The 19,908-nt window shown below is 36.0% G+C and overlaps 4 protein-coding genes across 6 annotated transcripts in view; 2 read left to right on the top strand and 2 right to left on the bottom strand.

The window, feature by feature from the left end:
- LOC143152120 (protein Skeletor, isoforms B/C) overlaps positions 1-2,786 on the top strand; it is a 34,684-nt gene extending 31,898 nt beyond the window's left edge. For all 3 annotated transcript variants that reach the window (XM_076321857.1, XM_076321858.1, XM_076321856.1), the window contains 3 exons: positions 129-252; positions 476-770; positions 1,057-2,786. In XM_076321857.1, coding sequence (XP_076177972.1) covers positions 129-252; positions 476-770; positions 1,057-1,176 — 539 coding nt within the window. In that variant the 3' untranslated portion in view covers positions 1,177-2,786. The remainder of the gene's footprint in view (positions 1-128; positions 253-475; positions 771-1,056) is intronic.
- Positions 2,787-10,225: 7,439 nt separating this feature from the next.
- Nup107 (nuclear pore complex protein Nup107) lies at positions 10,226-13,803 on the bottom strand. The gene is made up of 7 exons (XM_076322579.1): positions 13,164-13,803; positions 12,577-13,067; positions 12,291-12,498; positions 11,357-12,210; positions 10,962-11,279; positions 10,619-10,870; positions 10,226-10,540 (listed from the first exon to the last, which is right to left on the bottom strand). Exons 1-7 carry the CDS (start codon positions 13,684-13,686, stop codon positions 10,439-10,441), a joined length of 2,748 nt encoding a protein of 915 aa, XP_076178694.1. The 5' UTR covers positions 13,687-13,803; the 3' UTR covers positions 10,226-10,438.
- Positions 13,804-14,171: 368 nt separating this feature from the next.
- On the top strand, positions 14,172-16,637 carry Uqcr-c1 (Ubiquinol-cytochrome c reductase core protein 1). The gene is made up of 6 exons (XM_076322582.1): positions 14,172-14,327; positions 14,867-15,085; positions 15,158-15,543; positions 15,625-15,988; positions 16,053-16,307; positions 16,372-16,637. Exons 1-6 carry the CDS (start codon positions 14,259-14,261, stop codon positions 16,510-16,512), a joined length of 1,434 nt encoding a protein of 477 aa, XP_076178697.1. The 5' UTR covers positions 14,172-14,258; the 3' UTR covers positions 16,513-16,637.
- Positions 16,638-17,423: 786 nt separating this feature from the next.
- On the bottom strand, positions 17,424-19,538 carry Mob3 (MOB kinase activator 3). Its single transcript, XM_076322583.1, has 5 exons — positions 18,897-19,538; positions 18,540-18,690; positions 18,224-18,451; positions 18,045-18,160; positions 17,424-17,974 (listed from the first exon to the last, which is right to left on the bottom strand). The coding sequence occupies exons 1-5, from the start codon at positions 18,939-18,941 to the stop codon at positions 17,810-17,812; spliced, it is 705 nt and encodes a 234-aa protein (XP_076178698.1). The 5' UTR covers positions 18,942-19,538; the 3' UTR covers positions 17,424-17,809.
- Positions 19,539-19,908: the final 370 nt, after the last annotated feature.

Below are 19,908 nucleotides of genomic sequence, written 5' to 3'. Positions count from 1 at the left end.
AATAGATCTCGTAGTCGCTAGCATTTTGGCGCGACGAATACTCTGTGTTCTATAAAATAAAATTTGTAAATGCAAAGCAAATTGCATTCCAGAGTTAGGTATCACATTGTCAATAATGTACGTCGCAGGTGAACATCCTTGGGGCGTCGCGTGGTACATCAACGACTTGCTGATCCCAGAACTCACCGTCGAGAGAGGACAGACCTACACGTTCATAGTGGAGGGTGGTAACGAACCCTCCGATCCGGCGAGGCGAGTTAAAATTTTAAATTACCAATAATTACACGGAATTTGCACACTCGACGTAGCTGGTTCAAACGGTTGTCATTCATTCACAGAATTCGTTGCAATTTCTTCAAATTGCACGCTATATCGAGACATTGTTTTCGAGGAATTCCTTCTTCCCTGTTTTACGAAAACAAAATACATACGTGTTAATTCACGAACAATGCAGTAATCCACTTTTATGGTGCAGGTACCATCCGTTTTATATCACCGATAGTCGAGAGGGTGGTTTCGCTCAAAAGACCGAGGAAGAGCAGATGGAGGAAAGAGTGTTTGCCGGGGTAAAATACAACGCTGACGGATATCCTTATCCGGACGCGGTTGGCCGTTACTGCGCATGGGTTCCCAAGACCGTGGATATGAGCGAGGATATGGAAACCTTCGAAGATTTCTTTGAAACCCTTATGCTGGAGTGCAAGGAAGGCGAACCGGCCAAACTTATCTGGACCGTGGCCGAAGACACTCCGGATTTGGTGTACTATCAGGTACGATCTACCATAAGTAGAAAATTTAGTGGATTACAGAATCGTAAATATGTAATCGAGTGGGATTAAAAGTATAATACCTTGAAGTAAAAATTTGCAAATTTTCTCTTAAAGATGAATCGTGTTCTCCGTTGCCAGGAGGTGGACTGATCTAAAGAACCGAGATTCATAAAAAATTGTATATTTTAACGCAATTACGTTTCTAGATCGTCTCGGGTTTTTACCTATCAGAGCGATAACACGTCGTAACAGAATACGATTTAACGTTGAAACTTTATTTCTCCAGTGTTACCAACACAATAACATGGGCTGGAAGATACACGTTGTCAACAGCGCGCACACAACCGTACCGATCATTTGGATGATCACAACGCTCGTCGTCGGTCTCTTGAAGCTCTCAAGATGAATCCCTTGATCATCTGGCACAAACTACGCGGGGTAACGTACCGAGCATGAGAGGAGAAGCCAAAAGAGAGGCGTAAACGGATCGACGAAAAGAAACTCGCCTAAGTAACGATGGTGATAAAACATTTTGATTATCAAAATCGGCTGATACACGATACAAGGTTGTAAGAAAGTACTTAGCAAGTAAGGTTTAATCTAACATAAAAAGATTAGCAGAATATTTTTAAGATCTATCAGATTCAATATTTCGTATTATACGATATATGTATATGTATATTTATACATATGTATACATATATACAGATATATACATACATACACACATTGAACACGACATAAGAGGAGAACGAGATTCGAAGTGATTTTTAATGTTTAAGAATTTAAAAAACTACTTAGGGAAAACGGAAAGGGGATACTTCTGACAATAACAAATCAAGAACGGGTGAACACGGAAATTTTGACAATAATGAGAAACGAATGATGTTCACGGGCTCGACAATACGTAACTCGTAGAAAACAGCGTCGAGTACATTGATGCGCGATAAATTAAAGGAATATGGGGGAAAGCGTCGGTGGTACGATACGTACAATGTAAATTTTGCACAAAGCTATAGTTGAATATAACGTAACTTTAAAATCGAGTAGCTCTTAAGATATACATTTATAAGTGCTGTCGACTTGACAATAATACGTAGAGTAGCGGACGACGAAGGAATCGTTGACGAAGAAACGAGAATTATGTACAAGGTAACATCGGACATTATAATTAAGGGCGACACAAGTTACAAACTATCCCCCTATACGTGTAACAATGCTATAATATGTACATACTATAGAGTGGACCTTCCTAAAACGGAATGAAAGTATAAAATGTGCCTTGGGTACAGATAATGAACTTCTTTAATTACACGAATTAGGAACCACTCGAACAGGAGATACCCCTGTAGTACTTAGGAACTGGTTTCTTGCGTGTTGAACAGCGCGTCGCGCGTCAAAAATTTAAGAAGAAGGACAATATTTCGATAGCGTACAATGTATTTCGTTTCGCGTAGACGCGACGAGAGAATCGGTTACTTTTCGAGATTCCAAATCGCTTTCGTTGCAAATTTCAATCACGGAATCTGTATTTTACGAGGATCGCTTTAAAGGTCTAACGCGAATAATGATGTAAAAATGAGGGAAAAAGTTCACCCGTAATGTGTAAAAAGGTAGCGTACAAAAAATTGGACAATGCACTTGTTAAAAGTTGAGCAAAATGAAAGAACCGAACGTGGTTATCTCGGAAACCTATTTCCTTTGTTAAAAGTTTTCAAAGAGGAGGAGAAAGTGAGAGATTCGGAGAAAACGGTATACGATAGCGGGTGCGATACGTACAAGGAATGGAGAGATGTGCAACCAAGAAATCAGAGAAATACATAATCATTCTAAAACAGTAGGGATCAACGTATCGGAATATCTCTCTGTCTCTCTCTTGAGATCGATTTTTTGAGTTTTCGTGTGTCCAGGTTCTAAGTAACGGGGTGTCCTCAAAATTGTCAGCAGCGAAAATTCTTTGTAATTCCAATTGCTTATCGCACGAAGACCAGTCTGTATTTAACTACGTATGCATACATACCTAACATATGTATTACATATATATTACATATATTTATATATGTCTGTATGTATGTGTGCGTGCATATATGTATACATATATATATATATATATATATATATATATATATATATATATATATATATATATATACACGCACGCATACGTATATACATGTATTAAGCACATACGCGTAACACGAGGTACGCGTATACATATAAAGAAGAAATTTCGAAAATTTACGTCATTTAGCCCCCAGCGGTGTCCAAATACTATTCACCGCTCGCAATTACCTCTCGTAAATGTTCACGTAACGGTGATAATTAGATGAACGTCTAGCATCGATTTTGTTTCTATGCTTCTCTCTTGTTTCGTCTCGTCCTCGACGATCAGGGTCAATTTCTCGCAAAACAAATCGTGTGAAACTCGAGCGACGAATATGCATTGGACACAGCTGTTTTAGCTCTTACGCGAGAAGCATCAAAACCAGTGTTAAGTAGGGATACGTGCTAACTACCATTGTAAGTTAATTAAGCGACAATAACGAAAAGAATTTACTTGGCGGTTGTCTCGCGTCTGGATACCAATTCTCCGGCAATACTCGGCGGCGATTCTACGGAGGATCGAACGGAATTTTCTGCATCCGCGACTTGTAGAGTATTCGACCGTTCTTATCTTCCATTTTCACCGCTTTCTGCCCGTCCTTCTGTCCCCCATTCCCTTTCTTTCCTCGTCCTTTGTTTTTTCTAAGCGAGTCCTTCGAGAGAGCGAGGCGGAGTGTCCAATACGTAAGCGGATAAAACTCCTACTTCTGTGAATGACAATAATAAGAATACCAACTTGCCGAATTGGATTTTCAAGGGGCTGCTCCAGAGAAATCAACGGAACGCGAGTCAAGGCGCGACAAATGTTTAAAATGATCGGTCTCCGTGTTGCTGTCCCGTTCCAGAGTTCGGTTCCAGACAATAATTATTGTATTATCACGGAAATCGATCGTCATCGTCGAACTTACCCGAACAGACAATAATACGGTGTTGTAATGTTAAGTCTATTCGCACAATAGAAAGGATGTCTATATTTTTCCTCGAGACAATGAAACGTATCGAAATCGGCGAGTAGCGTCTCGTCTTTGACAACCGTGTCCGTTGTTAAACGAGTGGTACGCGTTCAAGCACGTTCGTTCGTACGAGGTAACCGAAGTCGGAGCAAAATCAATTGGTCGATCGGGGCCATTGATAGGCTATTCCCTCCCCGTGATCTTTGGCTATTCCCACCGGTCTGTCTCTTGAACAAAGAAGAATCGCGCGATTCATCGTCGAGAAAGTGACCTTAAGTTGATATTGTTCCGTAAACTGCACCTAGATCGGATCCCCTGATAAAAACGAAAGCAGAAAAGTTAAGTTTACGGTTCCGAGCGTGTCGTTATCGGGCGCCCGACCCGAACCATCCCTATTCTTTGAACCTCGAGAATGTTCACGGATACCAATTGCTACGTTTCCGATTTGATTAGACCCGATTCTGGACAATAACCGTACTCGATTTCTTTAAGTACAAACATCGATGATCGACCCTGTTATTAGCGACAATAACGCAGCCAATGTGATAATACGATAAAGCATACTCGGTCGCGGGACAGCGGTTATCGTTCGTCGGAGAATAATCTCGACACCGAGGTGTCGATCGAACAAAATATCTGTACGGATCAATTATTCGAGGTATAAGTGTACAAAGATCGAGTCGAGTCGCGCACGATACTGCAATAAGTTCGTCTAACTGCGACGTTAAGCTACTAATTGTAACGAGTGTACAGAACGAGTCGAGAATCGTAGGTAGTAATGTAAAATTCTATCTTTTTATCTTGTTCCCCTTTTCCTCTGTATCTGTCTCCCGTTTTTCACCGTTCATCTTTTAGGATATTAAGCGGTAAGCATGTTTTCCAACGTTCGGATTATCGCGGAGCAGCCCTGCTATGTCCCTCAAGTTGTTAGCCGTTAAGGAGCAAATACATACCGTAGACGCTAAGGGAAAAAAGAAACACTTTCTTTTCGTTGTATCGACGTGTAATTTTAAAAGAAGAGCGATGGAATGTGTCCGGGAAGAATTGTATTACCGAATGGCCACCGTGAACGACGAACGGTCTTCTTGTTTGGTGCGCTGGATACTCCCGGAGTGTTTCCATTCGATTCGTTAGCGATACCTTAGCGGGTAAAGATGTTTTACATTTTGTGTCTCGTATCGTAGTTAAGGTCCATTTAGCGTTTATGCTCGTGTAACATTTTTCTTCTGTGCGCGCCGATTTCTGGTGGTAGTTGAAAGAGTTGTGCGGGTCGACAGACCCGAGGAATTCAAATGAAAAAAGAGGGATAGAATTCGAGATTCTATCTCGTTGGCGCTCAATTCGATCCAGGTGTCTAAATATCTTGTAAGAACGTAAAGAGCTCCTCCTTGAGCAGTCCTTTCCTCCTCGCGGGTAACACAAACGGTTTGCGTTCGTCCAGACGAATTACGAGTGTTGCGATATTTCGTCAGCATTGCAGGTAGCTTTGTCACGGCCTCGAATAACGCTCGCAAAAATCTATGATTTATAAATAACGGGACTGAGAAGACGCTTGTAAACGACTATCCCTATCGAGCTTCTCTAGCGATTCACGATGGAAGACGTACTTACCTTTGAACGGTCACTCGTTTTCGTTTCAATTGTAACTGCAATGCTCGCGAAACGACCCAACGTTCTTCCAGAAAGCTTACAAACACACCCCAACAACCCGGAAGCCTCGAAAAACCTCAACTGTAACGACCCAGACCGTAAAAGGCTCCAAAATATTTTAACTTGCATTCTTATCGCGCGCACTTGATTTCCTTTCTCGATACCAGCTCACATATCCCTATCGAACATATCCCTAATATAAGATTCGAACACTTGGAACGAAGTGTTCTCGATCGGTGTCACAGTTTAAGGCAAACAGCGGACTCTCTTGGATTTAAGTGTCGTTAAAAGGAAGCTGTCGCGCGTCCTCGAACGATTCCCCCCTGATAACCGTTCGAGGAACAGTTCGGAAACTCGAGACAAAAAGAAACGGAAAAAAAATTCAGATACAGGTGTCGCGTAATCGCTCGTCGCAGAAATAGCGCTTACACGCGCGAACAACGTTAAACGAGGGAGATACGACACGAAACATTCTCCTTACGGTGATTAAGTAGAGATAAGCGAAGAAGAGCAGCGTTCGAGATAGCGATATTAAGGGTACGTCGATCAATCGAGTGGATGTTATAACACTGTCAATATGCATGTAACGACGAAGGTCTTCTCGTTTCAACGATACCGTAGAAATACTCGGAGACTTTTAAACTGGATATATCTTTCTGAATCTTGTCCTCGTGGTAGAATATATTTTCACACTTTAAGAACACGGCGTGAAAAAGCGAGAGAAATGGTAGAAACTGTGTCGGTGTTTCGGCTCTTTGCACTCTTGGAGCCTTAGTTTCGACTCGTTTCCAAAAAACAAACATTACGCGACGAAAGGAAAGCGTTAACCGAGAACTCCATTAATATCAGAATTATATTGCGAATGAAACTCTTGGGAATAATGCAAAGAGTGTACAAAAGAAAGGATACGATAAGAATTCGTTCGTTATGATAGACCGTCCCGGGTTGCGTTTGAAAATTTTAAGGATATATTTTTAAAGAGCAAATATCGTTGGGCGAATGTTACAAAACTCGTGAAAACTTCTTGAAGGATTGTAGATTAGAACTCTGTTTATCCGTACTTGTCAGGGGACAGCTCTCCCCTTTATCAATGATTTTTCCAATCGGACACTCGGAGCTGACGTTCGTTAAATCGAATTCGAGGACGTCCACTGACTTTGGTCTCGACTAATATTTTAGGGCGATTCAATTTGTAACTGAAATATTGAAAATTCCAATTTGCCGATACAACAACGATGTCGATTGAAAATTGACGAAAGTTTCGACCGATTAAATGGAGTTCGGATAAATAGAGTCTTAGGAACGCCGCGCATTGCGTAGAGCCTAAGCCTAGCCCAGTATTTTACGATTAACGTTTATAAGTAGAGAGCCACATTTCGGACACAGCCTGGCACAGCCTAGCACAATTTGTAGAAAGTTTTCCGCGTACAGTGTCCATTGTGAACAAATTTTTACCGATACAATGGTACACCAGCCGATAATAACGAATTGAAATAATTTTAATTTTTGTGTTCGTAAAAGCTTGTAGATACGTTTCGTATTCTATCCATACCTATGTTTCTCTTGTGCCGCGTGGTATGAAATTATTCGTTTCGTCGCTGGATCGTGCCTCGATAGTGTTCAACGCGTATTAGATTAGAAAACTGTCGATCGGCAATCCGTCTGGATTGAGCTAAGCTAAGCTTAGCTGTGTTCGATGTACGATGGGTCTTACTGTATTTGAAATCGATCGAAAACAGTAGTGTAGCCCCGTAACGAGCAGACGCGAGTGCGAAGAGTCGAAGAGAAAAAGTCCATGGAAAAGTATTTCCAGAATTACCGTAGATAAGCCGTTTTCGAACACACTGACGCGCACCCATTAGCGATTAGAACGTTCCGTAGAGAATATCTTAGTTCGTGAACTAACAATGAAGCAAAAAAGAAAAAAAAAAAAATGAACATAAGTAAAATTGATCAAGCACCATCGAAGTACGTATCAAACGGAAAAACGAAAATGAATCTGTGCCCGGAGAGGTGAGTTTCGGCGAATTTATCAAGGTCTCGCGTGTTAAAAAAAAAAAAATCAAATAAAAATACATATATAAAGTGTAGCATTATCGAGAATGGTAACAATTGTCAACCGTTTTTTTCAACGTTTACGTGTTAGATTAGGTTAATCAGCAAAGTAACTCTATTAATCGTGTATTCGTGTTATTGTAAAGCCGATTCAATTGTCGAGATCCTCGTGTTTCCTGCTTCGAGCGTGCATCGTTCGCGAGACACGCGCGAATAAAATTCCCCGACGTACCTTCCCGTTTATTTGATCGTTTGCGAACCACGATTTGTTTGGAATTGATACAGAAACGTGAAATAGGAAACGATAAAGTAATTTCAGCTCTAGAGTATCGAGATCTGATAGCTGAACGCTCGGTCCACACGTTGAATCTTGAAAAGCTCGCGCGTGTCCAAGATCTATAATCGCGAACGCGAAAACGAGTCGCTGGACAGGATTGTGAACCTACCAACTGCATACAAAGATGTATACGAGTTTGAATTACGATGTCGGTGCAGCATAGCGCGTTTCGATGCCGTACGTGTACGATGTTGCACGTGTCGTTCTTTCCATTCCTCCTCTTTTCGTTCGTTTTCGAACAACGATCTTCCCTAGATCGATTCTACGCTAAGGGATTGTGCGCTTCGATCGTGAAATAGACACCGTACGATTTTTAGCGGTCAGAGAACTTATTTCATGAAGCTAGAATCAAAGTAGTATTTACACCTTTCCGTTAGACACACTTTTCCGTAGACAACACTGAGCAAAATCGTATCCTTCGTTTTCCCAATTCCGTGCTATGAGAATAGTTTCGCGGAAGATTACGGTATCATTGAATTCAATTAATTAATTAACGTCCGAAGCTCAAGTATTAAAACTATACCCGTGTCATAGTTTTATGAAATAAGTTGAAAGATCTGCGAAGCATAATGTAGAATCAGATTTATACGTTTAGGGCTCTGAAGTTTCATTTAAACATTAAGCTAGCAATTGGAACACATGAACGATTCGTTCGATGATTTTAGATGTCTGAACGATCTTAACGTTCGAATTGAATCGAGAGCCCTGAAATATGGAACTAGTTCGGACGAACATAGAAAGAAAATATATTTTTTGTCAATTATTTCATAATATATACTCTAGATTATGATTCGTTCGTGAGTAGATATTCATTGGTCGGGTAAAAATTGACCGTAAGAACGAATTGCCGCTTCGAAGGATCCACATATCGGTTAGAAGCATGTGAGCTTCGTAAATTCGGTCGATCGTGTATTACGTTTTTCTTATTAACAAAATGAAAGTATTCTGTGGAGCGTTAATTTTCTTGGTGTAGTCTATATGCTCGGTACAGTACGTAAATAATAAACGAGTACTTGTAGCGTTGATCTGTCTTTCAAGAACAAAGAAGGAAAAATGGATACATACGCATAATACGCATCAAGTCGCACAGAAAGGAACGCTCGCGCGTGTTCCGACCATTGACGAAGCTCGAAGTCACAGTACGAAATATAATAACGTTAATGCAAAAAGAAGAATATAAAAAAGACTGCTCTCGCCGGCAAGAATTGGGTATAATAGATATTAGAAACAGAAGTGGCCTTGACAAGGGCGATGCTTGGGGCAAATGTAACGAAAGTCCCTTCGGACACATTTTTCAACAAAAATTGTAACAACGAGACAAATTTACGTGTTATTAAAGGCACATTAAAGTATACAGTGGCAACATTCCGTTCAGCTTGGAGCATTAAAACAAATACAAGTTTACTACCTGTTTATCTTTTCTATAGTTGGATCGAAAAAAGAATCGAGTTATCGAGTGGTTATTGTCCCCACCACACTGTTCAACTACCCACGATATGCCTCCTCTGGCTCCCATCTTTTCTCGTAAACTTGTAACAGCAAGAACAACATTTTTTCTTCGATCTGACCAAACAATTATTTTAATAGAGTCTCATGCTCATACGGAGGCCCTCACTTTCAAGGATCCCGCGCTTCATCATACGTATGTATGTTCAACTGTGTACGGTTACCGAGTGTGAGGTACTTTGAAAACGATGGACTCAAAGCGAGTGCCCCGATCGTCCATGTCTAAAGGCGGCTCTGTTTAGAAAACTCCAATTTACGCCACTCATCGTGAACACCTTCGTTTTTAATTTACTCTGTATTTTATTTCGATGCGTTAAAGAAGGAGACAAAAAGTTACTTTTAAATTCTGTAAGAATCAAGTTTGCACGTACAATAATCCCCGCTTTCGGGTGACAAAATCGGAGCCGCAATTCGTGTGAAACGGGGGAAAGCAGGTAATGATTTTTATCTCGAATCAATGAGGCCAATAAGGACCATTCTTGCTCGCGGCTGCTGATCGCGGAAGTTGATGTGTTACTCGCACTACATGAACATAAACAACAAGGAACATGACTCCGTGATTTGAATCCGTGTAAAGATTGTTACTTGAAAGCAGGAATTACGGTACTAATCTATTGTATGCAGATCCGCGTCCTAAAGATTACTAACAATGTATGGTGCGAGATTAGAAATGGCTGCTCTAGAAGTCGTGGAGTCACGATGAATCATTATTCTCTAATCGAAATATCTCAGGATATTATACTCGTTCATTGCCCCCTGAGTTTTCTTCGCAACGTTTTACGCGTTAATCTACAGCTTTGACAGCGCTACATTTATTAACGATTGGGTAAAAAGGAGCGTCTAAGTAATCATGAGGTATATAATATATTATGATTATGAATTATTGAACATTGTATCAAATTTTATATTCACTTCTTGTGGTTGACAATAAACTGGTTTTATAAAAAAGATAGAGGCATTTTGTACAAGTGCGTTCAACGTTCGATTTGCGCACAATCGTATCACGCTACGTATACAATTAAATATACATTCTTTTTAACTATCGTCTAAATTCACTACAGGGTTCACTTCGGATAACCCCAAGGATCTTTCTTCTGATCCATCAAAATAAGCGAAGACTCGCAAATCTTCTTGAACACCTCCCGTAATCTGGCCTTCTGGAATACCTTAAACAATAGATGCAAGTATTGATTTTTCTCGCGTATACAAACGTTAAAACGTGTAAATAAATTGTAGATAGATACTTTATAAAGTTGATATTGTTCGGAAGCAAGAATATCTGCTAATTGAATGCAGCCAGCGTGTTCGTTCATTTCAGACATTACTGAATGCAAAAGAAGGGTAATCTTTGGAATACAAAGCTCTCGTAACTTTTCCATTTGACTTTCTCGCGATTCTTCGTCCAATGTGCGTGGTTCGTCATTATTATTGTTTGAATCGACGAGCCAACCACCATCCGGAAACAAAAGTACGTTGAAGAGTAATTGCTTGACAGCCTACGAAACAATTATTCTTTAAAATTTTTATCATTCTCGATAACGTATATAAAATTTTTTTAAATTTTTGTATCAATTTTATTTTATGAACCTTTGTATGATGTTGCATTGTACATTTCCATCTCTCCATCTCTACGTTGTACTGTGATTTCTTATGCTCGTATGCAACCTTCTCTGTGAAAGTGGCATACGATGGTAATTCCTCTAAAGGTGTAGGTTTCCCGTGATGGTAATGGGAAAACCATTCTGCGAAACCCTCTTGAGCATCGAGGTAAGTTTTGTAACAAAGGTATTCTCGAATCGACGAGGACGCTCTTTTAGATAAGTTGTTTGTTATCGTGAGATTCGTTATAGTACCTTCCCCTGTTGGATATTCGCCCATAACAGATTCAATGGAATCGGCTGGAATCTAAACAAATAATTAACGAATAAAAAAAATCTTCGAACTCAATGCATTTAAAAAATATTCATTTTTCAGTATTGTACCTTATTAAAAGCTTTCCGCGCGGCGTCTATTTTCTCATTAATCAAGAAAAACCTTATAAGGGCGTTAGTTTGCCACAATGCTTCTTCCCGTTGACTTTGATAAAAGATTAACCAATCTAACGCATTAATCTTTTCAATATCTGCATCGGTTATAGCGCCTTTCAAATCCGTAGGGACGATATCCACGTTTTTGAATCGTATACTTTCTACTACTAATTTTGTAATTGCTTCTACGTTCAGATTCGCATCTTCTGCCGCAGTCAAGCATTTTTTACGCTGCTCGTAATCTTTTATCGTTTCCAAATAGCTCGCGTAACTCGTTACTTGAGCCTCCTGAGGCAACATGGCTGTGTAGAAAGCAATCAACATTGGATCGTCTATTTCAATTAAAACGTGAACGTACGCCGATAGAACTTTATCTCCGACTTTATCGTTAACATTTTTCCCAATTTGGCGGAAGAAAAATATCAAATGCGCTAAGAATCGTAAAAAATGAGAATCACAGGTCTTTCTATCTATCATTTTCTCTATTTCTTCCATCAACTTTGGTATTTGATCCAAAATCAAATATTTCTGAATAAGATGATCGGGCTCGTTTGCATGTGTACGAATAATCGAATTTTTCGACGCATGAAGTTCTTTAAACACATCTTCCAGTGAGATCTCATTCTTCCAATAATCGTCAACCATGTTCGTAAAACTTTTTATCACTAGATCTCTCACTACTCTTTCGACTTTAATGTCCAATAATGTTTTCATGTAAGCCCACAGCGCATCTTGCCACGAAGACGCCACTTGTAACATTTGTTGAACATTTCCACAAAGACTGGCGTAAATAGCGCGATAAAATTGACCTAGATGCCAGAGAAAATTCCCATTAATAGGAACTAATCTATGGATTCTATTAGTTATACAAATAATAAAGAACTATTACCTACGCGTTTGTCCTGAGAGAGTTCCCATGCACACAATTTCCAAAGACTTCTAGTAGGATTTCCCTCTATAGGTAATTTAGTATCGGACAATGGATATTTGTAATTAGGGTCATGATGAGGTATCCACCCTAATAAACAAGCAGCTCTCCAAGGCTGTCCACAATGTTCAGCCAATGCTTGTGCCTTTTGAAGACGACCGCAGCGCACCTATTCAATAGAATTTAATTTATACGTTTTCATTTCCTTTTTTCATTTAATCCTTTGATCAAGAAATACTTCACCTACCTCTATAAACATTCTTTTTTCAAGCCTTGCATCATCTTCCTTGTCTAGATCGTGCAAAGGTTTATCTTCTCTTATCGGAGCATCTGGATCAAGAAACGACACCAATGGTCTAGATGAACGAAACGGAATTTGATCTTTATCTTTAAATGCGAGCAATTGTCGCACTGTATTCTCCCATGCAAGAGTTTTATCTGTGAAATGTTCAGTGGATAAACATTTATCTGCCTGATCCAATGCATTCTTTTCCAACCAATCAATTATTAACTGATATTCTCTGATGTAACTTTCTGTTTTGAACAAGTTATCTATTATGGTTTTTTCAGATATGTAAGTATAATTTTCATCAGTATCATCCTCCATTGGAGTAGGAAAGTTAAGACTATTTATTCGATTCTGATATAAACAATAAATGAGCCTCCACGTATTCCTTTCATTTTCTAAAGAAATTTCTTCTTCTGATACTTCATTGGTTTCTACTTTCGATCGCATGCCTGTATAATATAAATTTATGATTACATGCAAACTTAAATACAAAAAATTAGAATTAATCGCTACCATTGTTCTAAATGTCACAGTTCAATACATACCTCTTATTATGTCTAATGTATCTGTACAATTTTGTATGAAATCTGCAATAGTGTCAAATATTTGTGTTTCTGAGTAGTTTAGCTGTATACTATGCAAGAAGTCATAATACAGTTTAGTCATGATATCTCGCCAAGGTTCTTTAGCTTTCAAAATCATGCCAGTTGCGCCACTGTCTTCCATCATTTCCCTCAAACTAAGCTCATTCTTCTCTGAAGCAACCATTATATCACGCATTTCATGTGGTGCAATTGTCAAAGAATCGTCAAAGTCCAAAATATCATGACTCTTCAATAATCTTGAACTAAGGTATGATTTACTCAATACCCTTGGACTACTGGTGTCATTCAACTGACGCGAATTATTCGAATCTTTTCGTACGTGATTAGTATTTTGCAACGATATTCTCTTTGGAGTCGTGCTTTTTCCACTTAACCTCAAAAGTGACTTTCGTTGAGCGTTTTCTTGGTTATGCATTTGAATAGATCGTTCCAAGTTTTCCGTGGTATCGTTTATCGTGTCCATTATTAAACAGCTCTTTAAAAAATTTACAAACGTTTAACTGAAACTAGTTTCCCTATTCAATAAAAGAATGTTTACAAAACTACAATCATTGACAATTGTGCCGATTCAAATTTTACAGTGGAACAGATAGGAAGGTACGAAATTTTTCTGAAAAAGAAAAATTCCCTAACAAAATATTAGATGAAGATCATAATTGAATATAAAAATATACATCGTCAAATAAACCGTTGTACAAAAAATCTGTGAATATTTAATAGATACAAATTTAATATTTTTAAATTTTTAATTTACACTAAAACAATAAGAACATTATGAATGAAATTGTAACTGAGTAATAATCTTTCTTAAACTTATTTTGAAAGAAATGACTTTATTAAATATAATTTTTATTAAAAACTGTCTCATTGTTTAAAAATTCTAAAGTATTATGTTTTCATCTTCATATATCCAACAGTGTGTATACATATGTATATATATACAAGGAATGTCTAGATCGTTCTGAACAGCAGTTCGAATTGCCTGCAGCTAGGTGTTCTGATCATAAAGTCGTGCCAGTTGCAGAGACATTGAAAATGGCGACTCGTCTGCTTAGGGTTAATTCCGCATTACGCACTTATACTAACAAAACCAATCTCGTAAAGGTAATAAAATTTTAATTTACAATTTGGTTATCGTTGTTAAAATATATTACAACGTTTCATTGAAATTTACGTTCAAATCAAGACGATATTTTCGAGACGTAAAACCCTTGACTTCATTCACTTCTTACGTAATAAGAATAAAGTTTCTGAGACAACTATAAAAATAAAAAGGAAGTGACGGATTATTATTAACTGACAACAAATGCGATTTAATACATTCAAATAAGAAATACAATTTCTACAATCTTCTACGGGATATTATAATTTCAACGTGTTTAGGTCACCTCGTAATGTTTTGCCAGCGAATTTAGGAATTTGACAGATCTAATATTTAATCTCTCTGTTATTATTAAATATTCGTCTACCGAAATATCGAGTTATATCTGTGCTTAAATGTTTTAAATAAGTTTCATAGATTTTAAATAAAGCTACTCTAAATAAAACTACAAAAGAATCATTAATCCTTCATGCTTATTGATTTTTCTATTATTATATGTACATACATATGTTTTATGGCTAACAATTTGTATTCTTTTCAGACACAGAAACAATGGAAATCTACGTCACCACTTTTAAAAGAATTGCTTATCAATCAACCAGCAACAAAAATTACGACTTTAGACTGTGGTATGAAAGTTGCAAGTGAGGACAGTGGAGCACCTACAGCCACAGTCGGGTTATGGATTGATGCTGGTAGTCGCTTTGAAACCGATGATAATAATGGTGTCGCCCATTTTATGGAACATATGGCTTTTAAGGTAAATAATACTGTTTAAATCTATTTCTATTAAAATGTTAGAAGCCTTAATTGAAATTGAAATTATTAACAGGGAACTACTAAACGTTCACAAACTGATTTAGAATTAGAAATTGAAAATATGGGTGCTCATTTGAATGCTTATACTAGTAGAGAACAAACAGTATTTTATGCTAAATGTTTGTCCCAAGATGTACCAAAAGCTATAGAAATTTTGAGTGATATCATCCAAAATTCAAAGCTTGGTGAGTCTGAAATTGAAAGGGAACGCAGTGTCATTTTAAGAGAGATGCAAGAGGTTGAAACAAATCTCCAAGAAGTTGTGTTTGATCATTTACATGCAAGTGCCTACCAAGGTACACCATTGGGAAAGACAATTCTTGGTCCTACTAAAAATATTAAAAGTATTACACGAAATGACCTTGTCGAGTATGTAAAATCTTATTATGGGCCACCTAGGTATGTAATTATAAATTATACATTTCGTAAAGTGTTTATATTATATTTATATTATTAAAAGTTATTGAATCTTTTTTTTAGGTTTGTTTTGGCTGGTGCTGGTGGTGTAGATCACAAATCACTAGTTGATTTAGCTGATAAACATTTCGGCAAAATGAAAGGACCATTCTATGATGAAATTCCACCTGTTACACAACCATGTCGTTACACAGGTTCTGAAATAAGAGTTCGTGATGACAGTATTCCTCTTGCACATATTGCTATTGCAGTTGAAGGTGCTGGGTGGGCAGATGCGGACAACATTCCTCTTATGGTTGCGAATACCCTTATGGGGGCATGGGACCGTAGCCAAGGAGGAGGTGTAAACAGTGCAAACCTTTTAGCTCGATCTGCTGCATTTGAGGGATCATGCCACAGTTACCAAAGCTTTAATACTTGTTACAAAGTACATATTATCATACAAATGTTTCATTTTAAAATGTATTATGCTAACTATGCCTTTCTTATAGGATACAGGTCTTTGGGGTGTATATTATGTATGTGATCCTATGCAATGTGAGACTTTTTCCTTAAATATACAAGGTGAATGGATGAGGTTATGCGTATCAGTCACGGAAAAAGAAGTTGAACGTGCTAAGAACATCCTTAAAACAAATATGCTCCTTCAGTTAGATGGAACAACCGCAATTTGCGAAGATATTGGTCGACAAATACTTTGTTACGATCGACGTATACCACTTCATGAACTTGAGGCTAGAATAGATGTAAGTAAAATCTAAACATAAAATATTAGACATAGAATATCTGTGTTAATAAAATGACTTACAGAGTGTAACGGCCAGTAATATTCACGATATTGGTATGAAATATATTTACGATCAATGCCCGGTAATCGCAGCAGTTGGACCAGTTGAAAACTTACCCGATTATACCTGGCTTCGTGCCGGCATGTACCGAATACGTTTATAAACACATTTCTTTAAACAAAGTTGTAACAAATCACCGACATCATTTTTAGTATAAAATTGAGATTAAAGCAAGATTACAAATGTATAAATTTCTCGCAAAAATAAATCATTGTCGAGATACCATTATCTATAATATTTATTATTTAAATTGCAATATTAAAAAAAAATTTTTAACTTTCCAGTAGTATTTTATAGTCTTACTTTAATCCTTATTCAATGACTGTACCTTTCCCAAACATGTATTGTTAAGTTTAAACAAAGAAATAAAACTATCAACAGAAAATTTATCTTTTGATTTGTATCTTTAAAATGGAATAAAATTTATACCTAAAGATTCAATTTCTGCAACGGTTTACAGACTAAATGGGAACTATTGCTCTACAAATTTGGGTGTTTTGCCATTAACAGGGCTGTCTATATTACAACCAATTGTATTAAAAAGAATGTATAGATTATTAATTCAGAGATATTAAAGTATTATTTATTATATATATAATCTTCAAATGGCAAGAATCAATACTACTACTATTTCACATAACACATGCTATTCTATTTCTGTTTGTCATATTACTGTTTAATTTCATACAAAATGCTTACAGTGATGTTTTTGTAATATAAGTATAAAGGTAACACACGAGCATCGAAAATACGCAAAATTATATGTACAATTATATACTTCTATAAAATAATTTCATAAATAATGTAGCCTAATTTTCTTACAAAATTGATATAAAAAGTTACTTTAAATCAATTTAATTTATAAATAAAAGGATTAATAAAAATTAATCTTGAAATATATAAATATACAAAATTATCATTATGATTCCATAAGAAAATAGACATAAAACTAAGAAACTTATTGCATCATTGTTCAAGTTTTCATTTAAAATAGCTTAATTAGCATTTGGCACATAAGCAACGAATGTATAACTGGTTTTCTACTTAACATAATTAGAAAGATTTATATCTAGATTAGTAACTTAATATTCCAAAGTGGGAAAATTATTCTCAATGCAATGATGAAAGTACATCACCATTATAATAATGAGATTATCAATTGCTATACACAGTAAAGCTTTTAATAAGATTCTTATCCAATATGTTAAGTGTTAATGAGAATAATTATAAAAGTTGTAGAAATACTAATGTCTTTTAGCATGCTAGTAGTAATGAATTATGTCAATATGTTTGCAAAAAATACTAAAGAGAGAATTCTTTAATTTTTGTACTTATACTAAAAGAATAATCACATCTCTATAATTTGGTTACCATATTTGTGCATTTAATAAGTTTCATGACTATCTAGCATTATTATGCGGTGCTGTAGTTTGCGTTGGTGATGCAGTATCTTTACAAACTTTGGCAGTCATTTCAGCCAATGGTTCTAATTCTTTTGTATTTATTAATTCAAATTCTGTTACAAAATAGAAAAAATGTTTGTAACATGTATTTACATGTGCTTCCTAAAACAAAAATTTTCAATTAAATTACTAAAATGATTGTAAAGTAATTATTTTAGCATATTATACTTACTGCTCCTATTGCTACAATACGATCAAAATGATGTATGTAGACATGAACAAAAACTCTAAACAAGCGCGTCAAAATTTTTCTACATAGTGGCACAAATGTTTTTGGAAATGGTACATCTGTAACGAAATTTTTACATATATAATTTATGTAATAATTAAACTAACAACTGAATTTTATACCTGTAGACACTGGGAATATGCTTTCATTATTTATTTGTGTTTCAATCCAATCCATAAGAAGACTAACATATTGTGGTGCTGGCAATGCGGTAGGCTTTTTATATTTTTCACCATCTGCCCATAAATATTCAAAACGAGCTCCACCACTCATAGTGGGACAAGACGCGGAATCACAATATTCAGAAACAGTACCATATATCAGATTTATTCTGTTAAAGAAGTCTACAACTGAAATTATTTTATTATATATGAAAATCACAATCCTTAAGCTTATTTTTTAAAACATTAAAATTTCTTTGTAAATGCATTTAAATACCATGAACAGCAATCCAATCATTAAGATCCTCTCCAGGAGGTAATTTCACGACAGACCTTAAATTAATTCCAGAATTAAGAGAAGCTTGCGCTTGCTTATGCAAGGAATATCGTAATGTTCCGTGAGCAAATCTCTTCTTTGGCCTAAATGTCTATGACATCGAAATAACAAATATTTGAATTAAAAGTACGTAAGAAAAATTTTAAAAACGCATATAAGTAATTAAATGAAAAATTTAGTACCATAACTGTAACTTAATATATTTAAACGATAAAGTTAATTAATAAATTTGTACAGTAGGTTAGAATAATCGTTGTAACGCGTACAAATATGTTGCACATAAAAGAGAATATTTACCTTTCCTTTTTGAAAGAATTCCATGAAACCGCTTAATGCAGTCATTGCAGTCAAAGTTTCACAGAATCTGCGATTATTACACAAATACCGAAGTAACCGGTACTAGTGCAAATTTATTTCGGTCTATGTCCAGACATGTGCTATGAATCGAAATTCTGTACTACGCATAAATCTTTACTATATCTTTCCATTTTACATTTACCTACAAGCTTGTTAATTACATTGAATTTTATAATACATTTATTATAAATATAATATTATTTAGTCACAAGTTACAGTTGATACACTTTCAAAGATTTGTGTCACGCTCAAACAGGATAGTCAATAACCATTTTGTTGGTTGCGATTACGGCACTTAATTGTATTGTTTACGTACAAGTTGCATCGTGCATGATCAAATACATTTAGTTCGAAATATACTGTTATATGTACATAACATTGTTTAAAATTTAAAAGAAATAATTAGAGTAACGAATAATTACAAACAGAGAAGTTGAACAAATTTAGTAGATCTGTATGCGATATTAAAGTTTATCCAAGAGAATGATGTAACGTTCAAAAATCGAGCACTAAACATATACATGAAGAAAAGATTAAAATTATAATTGTAAAACATACAAATACCTTTAAAAAATATAAAATTATTGACTATCTTCATATTAATAGAAACGATTTAAGATCATTTATTTACATGTTTCAAATTTGTGTTTATGGAAATATATGGTTTTAAAATAATTGTACACAATTATCTTTAATAAAAATAATTGTACATTTAAATTAAAAAAAAATTTTTTAGAGTAAGATTATATATTTTTATATAAATGATTTATTACATAAACAGGCAACTTGATGCACAAAAATAAAAAAGTAAATGTTACCCCAGGCACCATTACTATTCACGTTTTTTTCCCTGAAATAGATATAATTTTTATATAATAATACATTTCAATTGTATTGTAATTTTGTGCAAGTATATGTATATACATTACTACATAGGTATGTTCAAATTAAT

This window comes from Ptiloglossa arizonensis, chromosome 10, assembly GCF_051014685.1.
Source record: "Ptiloglossa arizonensis isolate GNS036 chromosome 10, iyPtiAriz1_principal, whole genome shotgun sequence".
NCBI lineage: Eukaryota > Metazoa > Arthropoda > Insecta > Hymenoptera > Colletidae > Ptiloglossa > Ptiloglossa arizonensis.
The sequence above is the reverse complement of the archived record's forward strand: the minus strand, read 5'-3'. Positions and strand labels throughout refer to the sequence as shown.

Bases quoted from the DNA above. Each gene is read 5' to 3' on its own strand.
- Nup107 (XM_076322579.1), bottom strand. From the start codon at position 13,686: ATGGACACGATAAACGATACCACGGAAAACTTGGAACGATCTATTCAA. The intron at 12,499-12,576 runs GTAGGTGAAGTA...TCTATTGAATAG, and splicing joins AAAAAAGAATGTTTATAGAG to GTGCGCTGCGGTCGTCTTCA. The intron at 11,280-11,356 runs GTACAATACTGA...TTATTTGTTTAG, and splicing joins CGCGGAAAGCTTTTAATAAG to ATTCCAGCCGATTCCATTGA.
- Uqcr-c1 (XM_076322582.1), top strand. From the start codon at position 14,259: ATGGCGACTCGTCTGCTTAGGGTTAATTCCGCATTACGCACTTATACT. The intron at 15,086-15,157 runs GTAAATAATACT...AATTATTAACAG, and splicing joins TGGAACATATGGCTTTTAAG to GGAACTACTAAACGTTCACA. The intron at 15,544-15,624 runs GTATGTAATTAT...TCTTTTTTTTAG, and splicing joins TCTTATTATGGGCCACCTAG to GTTTGTTTTGGCTGGTGCTG.
- Mob3 (XM_076322583.1), bottom strand. From the start codon at position 18,941: ATGACTGCATTAAGCGGTTTCATGGAATTCTTTCAAAAAGGAAAG. The intron at 18,161-18,223 runs GTATAAAATTCA...ATTTCGTTACAG, and splicing joins CATATTCCCAGTGTCTACAG to ATGTACCATTTCCAAAAACA. The intron at 17,975-18,044 runs GTAAGTATAATA...TTTTTGTTTTAG, and splicing joins GTATTGTAGCAATAGGAGCA to GAAGCACATGTAAATACATG.